This window comes from Acanthopagrus latus, chromosome 10 (assembly GCF_904848185.1).
Source record: "Acanthopagrus latus isolate v.2019 chromosome 10, fAcaLat1.1, whole genome shotgun sequence".
Classification (NCBI taxonomy): Eukaryota; Metazoa; Chordata; class Actinopteri; order Spariformes; family Sparidae; genus Acanthopagrus; species Acanthopagrus latus.
In genome coordinates this window covers 17,419,941-17,426,531 of record NC_051048.1, presented here as the reverse complement: position 1 = coordinate 17,426,531, position 6,591 = coordinate 17,419,941, and the positions used below count along the sequence as shown (strand labels likewise).

The 6,591-nt window shown below is 48.7% G+C and overlaps 1 protein-coding gene across 7 annotated transcripts in view; it reads right to left on the bottom strand.

The window, feature by feature from the left end:
* kdm6ba (lysine (K)-specific demethylase 6B, a) overlaps positions 1–6,591 on the bottom strand; it is a 98,368-nt gene that overhangs the window by 4,007 nt on the left and 87,770 nt on the right. For all 7 annotated transcript variants that reach the window (XM_037112508.1, XM_037112509.1, XM_037112506.1 and 4 more), the window contains 8 exons: positions 5,865–6,437; positions 2,049–5,731; positions 1,644–1,770; positions 1,268–1,373; positions 790–995; positions 539–645; positions 382–450; positions 73–221 (listed from right to left, as the gene is read on the bottom strand). In XM_037112508.1, coding sequence (XP_036968403.1) covers positions 73–221; positions 382–450; positions 539–645; positions 790–995; positions 1,268–1,373; positions 1,644–1,770; positions 2,049–5,731; positions 5,865–6,437 — 5,020 coding nt within the window. The remainder of the gene's footprint in view (positions 1–72; positions 222–381; positions 451–538; positions 646–789; positions 996–1,267; positions 1,374–1,643; positions 1,771–2,048; positions 5,732–5,864; positions 6,438–6,591) is intronic.

Genomic DNA, 6,591 nt, shown 5'->3' with positions numbered 1-6,591 from the left:
TTCACCTCCAACACTGTGACCAGTTAGATCAAAGCTGAGCTTTAAAACAAAGGCGTTTCAATGTCCTTTTACCTGGTGTTCGGCTCCCTGGGACCTTCATGTAGAGCTGGACAGTGTTCATGCCGAGGATGGTGTGTCCAACATGGCTCAGCATGTTTCCACTGGATGCTACACGCATAAATGCTGGCAGCTTCTGCAACTCCTGAAGCTGGGGCTTCCACCTGAGCGGAGACAACAGGTACAGAGTATGTCAAAAATTACAGGAGCTACTGTCACAATCATGCTGCAGTACTGAGACATGACCATTAGAGGGCAATGCATAAAATGAAGACCTCCTATATGCTGCTACATAGATTTGGGTGAAATGTGTAGGTTGCTCACCTCTTGGGATCCGAGAGGTCAATGTTAGTGCCAAATTTAATGATCTTCCCCACTGGTTTCTGTTCAGCACTGAGGAAAACAAACACATCAATGTATTATTTTAAATTGCAAAACAATTGTGTTAGTTAGTCAACTTTTCGCTCTTTCAACACTTTACCTGCCGCTTTCTTTAGAGATGTCCTTGCTGGGAGTTTCAGAACTGTTGAATGGCTTCTTCTCCTTCTCATCATCTTCTTCATCCTCCTCATCACTGCCTTTCTCCTCCTGAAGACACAGATCACGTTCATGTTCAACAGCTGGATCACGGCACAATGCAAGACCATGGAAGTCCTGACATAACCATTTAACTGAAATATACACTATACAAATACAGAGAAATAGTGATGGCAGCAGTAGTAGAACACATACCTGGAGACTCTCTTGGAAGCTGGAGGCCTGGTATTGGGCATACTTTGCGATGGTGGTGTGGGAGCGGCTGCTCTCACATGGCCATGTCTGACCTGTCCCACTAGGGTCCCAGTTTTCATCAGCAGGTTGCTGCACCTGAGTCCTAACCTCCACCGCCTGCTCCGCATTGGCTTCCACCAGCGATTTAGTAGAAAACAGCCCCAGGTCTAAAAAGAGTTAGAGGGAACATTAGGAACCTTCTTCCTAGTCAGATATGCAATTGCTTACACAAGAGAGCAGTAGTGATGATCCAATTCCATGATATATGAATATATATACCACGGTAAGCATACTTCTTCAATTAATGAGTCAAAAAAGGCCCCAGAGGAAGACTCTATTTAGTAGCTCGACACCTGGATTCACAACTTCTTTAACCCAGAAGTATTGGGAGGGCTTGCCTTGGGTTTTCAAGGTAAATGGATGTAATGTGTTAACTTACTAAGTCGCAGGGATCCAGCCAGGCCTCTGATGACAGTAACAGGATTTTTGGGGTCTGTACAGAACTGCAGCAGCACAGGTGAGAAGGCATCCCTCTTACTCTCCAACTGTAGAAGAAGAAAAATCTTGTTAGCTCACTGTAACAAACTGTTGCTGCGTGTGTCTCTTCATATGTACAATGAATCACCACAAGGTGGCAGCACGTGTTATCAAAGACCCAATGTACACAGTGTACTACACACTAGGCCACTTTTGTTGCTTTAAAGAATGTATTGTTTGTGTGCTTTTCTGCTTAAACGTAATTGGTATAGTATCAGACCTGACTGTTTATTACCATGTATAATAATGGATAACATTTCGTGGACACAGTTACTTACATAGATGCTGGGTGTAGGTGGGTTGAGCTTCTCTCTAGGTATGGGTTCCTCAGAGGCCATGATGGGCTTGACAGAGAAGGCTGGCAGCAAGTAAGATTCTCTGAACTTCCCTTTCACTCTGGCTCCCCTGGAACAGAAAAAAAGATGATACGTTAACAGATGCAAACATACAACACACAACTTCCTACTCTAAGTACTGTGCATAACAGCCACCTGATGGATTATTTGTCTTTATTCATGGCAAATAGATGACTTAATTCTGAAATACTTTGACATTCTAAATAAGAATATTACAGTGAAGGAACGTGCCAATATTCATGAGCTTCATGATTCCCCGAGTTATGAAAAAAGGCTGAAATTTCATGGTAGCTGCATTTTCAGAAAAGTTCTTTACAGTGTACTTACTTGCATGACCGGATGATTTCACTGGCAGTGTTCTTGATGCAGATATCTTCCAGTGGGATCCTCTTTTCCTCCACCTCAGAGGCAATGAATGTCTCCCGGTCCCCGCTTTCCACTTTGATCAGACGAATCTTCAGCTCCTTGGGTGGCCCATCTGACAGTGCCTTCAGTTTCAAGAAGTCTGTCGAACCTAATGAGGAACCAGATTCAGACAGATTTTTGTGCTTGGAAGAACCTTCTGCGTGCTCCTGTTCACTGCTGGAGCTGGCGCTGGATGCCTCCTTGCGCTTCTTTTTATCTGCATCATAATGACCACGATTTTTTTCAGACCCCTCCTTGCTCTGGAGGTTGAGGTCACCCAGAATTCTACGATCCTTTTTCTCCTTATGGCTCTTGCCATCCTTGTGCCGCTTGTGGCTGGAGCTGGAATGAGAGGAAGACGATGAAGAAGACGATGAGTTTGCCATCTCCTCTCTCTTTTCTCGATGCTTCTTTTCTTTCCTGTCCTCATGCTTCCTGCTGCTACTGTGGCTATGACCATGCTTCCTCTTCTTCTCTTTCTCCCTCTCCCTATCTCTGTTTCTGTCTTTCTCTCTGTGTTCTTTAACTTTCTCAGGTTTGTGTCGATCCTCCGCTTTGATATCAGATTTATCGAGAGAGTTCTTTTTAGGGAGTGACTGTCGACTGAGCATGACTTCACAACTCTTGCCCAACTCTGCCAGAGAAGACTCAGAGATGGTTGTCAGCAGTTGCTCCTCCTTGACCACCTTAATAGGACTTGTGGTAGGAATACTCTCGTGTTTGGAAGAGTTGAATCTTTCCTCTGTTGATTCTTCATCGTCTCTCCAAATATCAGTGTCCTCTATTTTCAGTTTCTTGTTCTCCAGCAGAGACGGAGAGGACTTCAAAGGTGGGACAGCTGGACTGAAGGGTGGATTGGTTGAATCAGACGTGGGAGAACTGCCTTGTTGCTGGCGGCAGATGTCAGGACCCAGTGACAGTGAAGAGGAATATTTGACCCCAACCAGCGCTGATGGAGGGGGTCTCCCAAACGGCCCACCACGGTACGCATACTTCTGGCTCTCTAGGACTGTTGCCAGGGACTTGAACATGCTGTTTACACCCGTTTGATGGAGATGGGGTCTTTGGGGTGGTGGAGAACAAGATGGAGTCTCAGAATCCTCTTCATCGTCCTCCTCATCTGCCTCACTTTTAGTCTGCTCAGGGAGGCCATAAAGTTTAGCCAGGTCACTGTGGCGATAATTGGTGTTTCCGACTCCCATTCCTATATCCACTGACTGTTTCTGGTTGAGAGGGACATGAGGTGGTTTAAGGTAATCCTCATCCTCCTCATTGAGAGAGGATGTTCGGCTGCAAGGGGATGCCAGAGAGCCTTGGCGGCTGAGCACAGGAGGGCTAGCATGTGGATTGGATCCAAAGTCTTCCTGGTTGGGCGGATGCCTTGTTGCTGGAATCAGATCTGGAGCACACAGGTAGCTGTTGATAGGCTGAACGCTCTGTGAAAAGTTGTCCAGAAGACCAGTGGACTCTGACTTTTCAGTGTTATACATCTCCTCTTCCTTCTTGATTGATTCATCCAGCATAGCCATGATGTTGGCAAGACCATCAGGTAACAATGTGGACAACTCAGAGGACTCTTCTTCAAACTGAGCACTGTCAGAGTCAGTGTCACAGCTGCTGGCATTCTCCAAACCACTTCCAGTCACCTGCTTGTTGAGGACTCCCCTAGTGGAGCTGGAGGATTGAGATGGTGGAAGATTTTCTCTAGGAAAAGCCTGATAGAGTTTGGGGGGCTCTCTAAGTGCTAAGGTAGGGAGAGAGTGTTGGCTGCTGTCCCTGTCCCTAGCTGAGTCTTTGGATTGGTTGGGCGCGGCTTGCATTGCCGGGGGCTTGCTGGGGTATCCTGACTGATTCATCCCTGAGGTATTGTGTGTTGATGAGGGACTGAAAGTCGTTCCGCCGTTGTTGCTCCACATCTCTCTCTGCCGCTGCTTTTCTCTGGCATATTCAGTCTGGGGTGTAAGAGGGGGCGGCCGCAGCCTCTCTACAGGTGTAGTGGTGGTGGCTGTTTGGCCTGGTGGACAAGAGGGAATGCCACCACGACTTAGCCAAGGGTAGGGGGGAGAAGCCTGGGAGCTAGGGGGCAATGAACCTGAAGGAGGTGCAGCAACAGAAGACAGACGGGGAGGTGGGGGCGTTGAGGAGGAGTTGCCAGAGAGCAGTCTCTCCAAATTTTCAATAGCAGTTTGCTCTTTACCTTTTGCACTGCACAGTTCCTCCTCCTTCTTTTGCTCCATCCTCTTTTTCTCCTCCTCTTTTCTCTCCAAATCCCTTTGTCTCTGCTTTTCTTCCTCCTGCCTCTCCAATTCCCTCCTCTTTCTCTCCTGCCTCTCTGCCTCTCTGTTCTTCCTCTCCTCCTCTTGCCTCTCCCAGTCTCTTCTCTTCCTCTCCTGCTCTTTCTTCTCCCATTCTCTCCTTTTCCTCTCCTCTTCTTGCCGCTCCCATTCTCTCCTTTTCCTCTCCTCTTCTTGCCTCTCCCGTTCTCTCTTTTTCCTTTCCTCTTCCAGCCTCTCCGCTTCTCTCCTCCTCCGCTCCTCTTCTTGCCTCCTTTTTCTCTCCTGCTCCTGCCTCTCCCATTCTCTCCTCCTCCTCTCCTCTTCTTGTCGATCAATTTCTCTCTTCTTCCTCTCCTCCTCCTTCTTTTCCAGTTCTTTCCTTTTCCTCTCCTCATCCCGCTTTTGTCTCATCTCCCACTCTCGCTTCCGCCTCTCCTCTTCTCTCATTTTTCTCTCTTGCTCCTCTCTGTCCCTCTTCTTCCTTTCCTCGGCTTGCATGTGACCCTCAAGCTCGGCGTCAAGCTTGTCTAGAGCTTCTTTGATGGATCGAGGGACAGTGTTTGGAGCTGGTGGACGAAACTGAGGCTGAGAGTAGGACTGTGTCGAAGCAGATTGGGGCTGATGATGCAGTCTGGAGGACAGAGCTGGATTGGATGGCTGAGGGGCAGAGTTGACAGTGGAGCGAGGAGCTGGGCAGTATGTAGTAGGAGAGCTAGGAAGAGGATTTGAAACTCTGCTTGTGATCACACTGTCACCAGCCCTCTGATGCCCTGAGGAGAACAATGAAGATGATGAGGAAAATGCAGGACTTGGCTCCAGCTCAGCCTGAGTGTAGTATGATGTCTTCCCCTTCATGGGCTGCGGCTTGTTGGATCCCTGCGGTTGTGGTCTGGGCAGTCCCTGTTGGTGAGACTGGTTGGCAGTTTGGCCTCTCTGACATCCTGGCTGCATCAGAGCATCCAGCTGAGAAGTGGGGTTAGTTACGGCATTGATGGAAGTTTGGGGCGCTGGCTCTCTTCTTCTCTGCCAACTGTTATTACTGCTGCCATTGTTCACAGGGCAACCGGCAGGGGGTGATGTGGTCAACGGTGAGATACCAGCCATTGTTACACCTCTAGAGCTGCCACTGTAGCCACCGATGGGGCAGGAGGCCTGTGATACGGGAAGATTGGGGGTGATGACAGAAGTTGGAGTGGAGTTGGCTGGGGGCAAAGGTGGGCTGACATGATGGTGATGCTGGGAGTGACCTGGAACCCGACTATCCACGACCTGATTGTGGCTCTGCTGGCGCTGAGGTAGCAGTCCTGGAGGCCTGTAGATGCCAGACTCCTGAAGACACAAACAGAAAAACGATTCAGTTAAACTGAGTCAAAACACCTATTGCATTATATCAAAGAACACTTATGACAGCAGAAGAACAAACTGATATGGAAATGGTACGAATGAGTATGAATGTACTCACTAGAGAGTGACTGCTGGGCCTGCTCTGGTATCTCCAGGCCTCATGGGGCCCACTTTGCTGTTGCTGAGGTACTGAGGTGCTGCTGGCAGGAGGAGGTGGAGGAGGAGGGGGACCCTGGTGCCCCAGCCCTGGATGAGGCTGGAAGTGGCTGTAAGGCACACTGCTGCCGCTGCTGCTGCTGTTGTTGCTGGCTGCAGGAGGGTTTGCTGGTGACGACTGGGCATGTAGGTGTTGATCTCTGTTTCCCCTAGTTGGGGTGGATGCAGTGTGAGAGGTAGCTTGTCTGCCACCTTGGCCCCCAATGATAGGGCCTCTCTGGTTGCGGGGACCATGGGATTCCATGGCCTGGCAGGGTGTAGCTAGCCCCAGTTTGGAGCTGGGACTAGGATAGGAGGAGTGAGGGGACTGCTGGTTAACAGCCTGAGGTTGGAATGTGTCTTTCTGTAGCTGAGGAGCACATCCCTGGTTGTAGCTTCCAGGAGAGGAGTTTGGTAGAGGGGAGAGGTTTGAAGGGGTTGAAGTGGCAGGAGAGGACTTTTGGGTGTAGCTGCCCATTCCTTGTTTGTTGGTTTCCTGTAAAACAACAAAGGATGATATAAAATGTATTTACGGCACAGCAAATAATACTCTGTCAGGTTCAGACAGCTAATAGAATCAATATAACACCGCTCAAGCCAATAAAGTTTTCCCATTAATTATAGTCAATAGTAAAACACTTAATATTCAC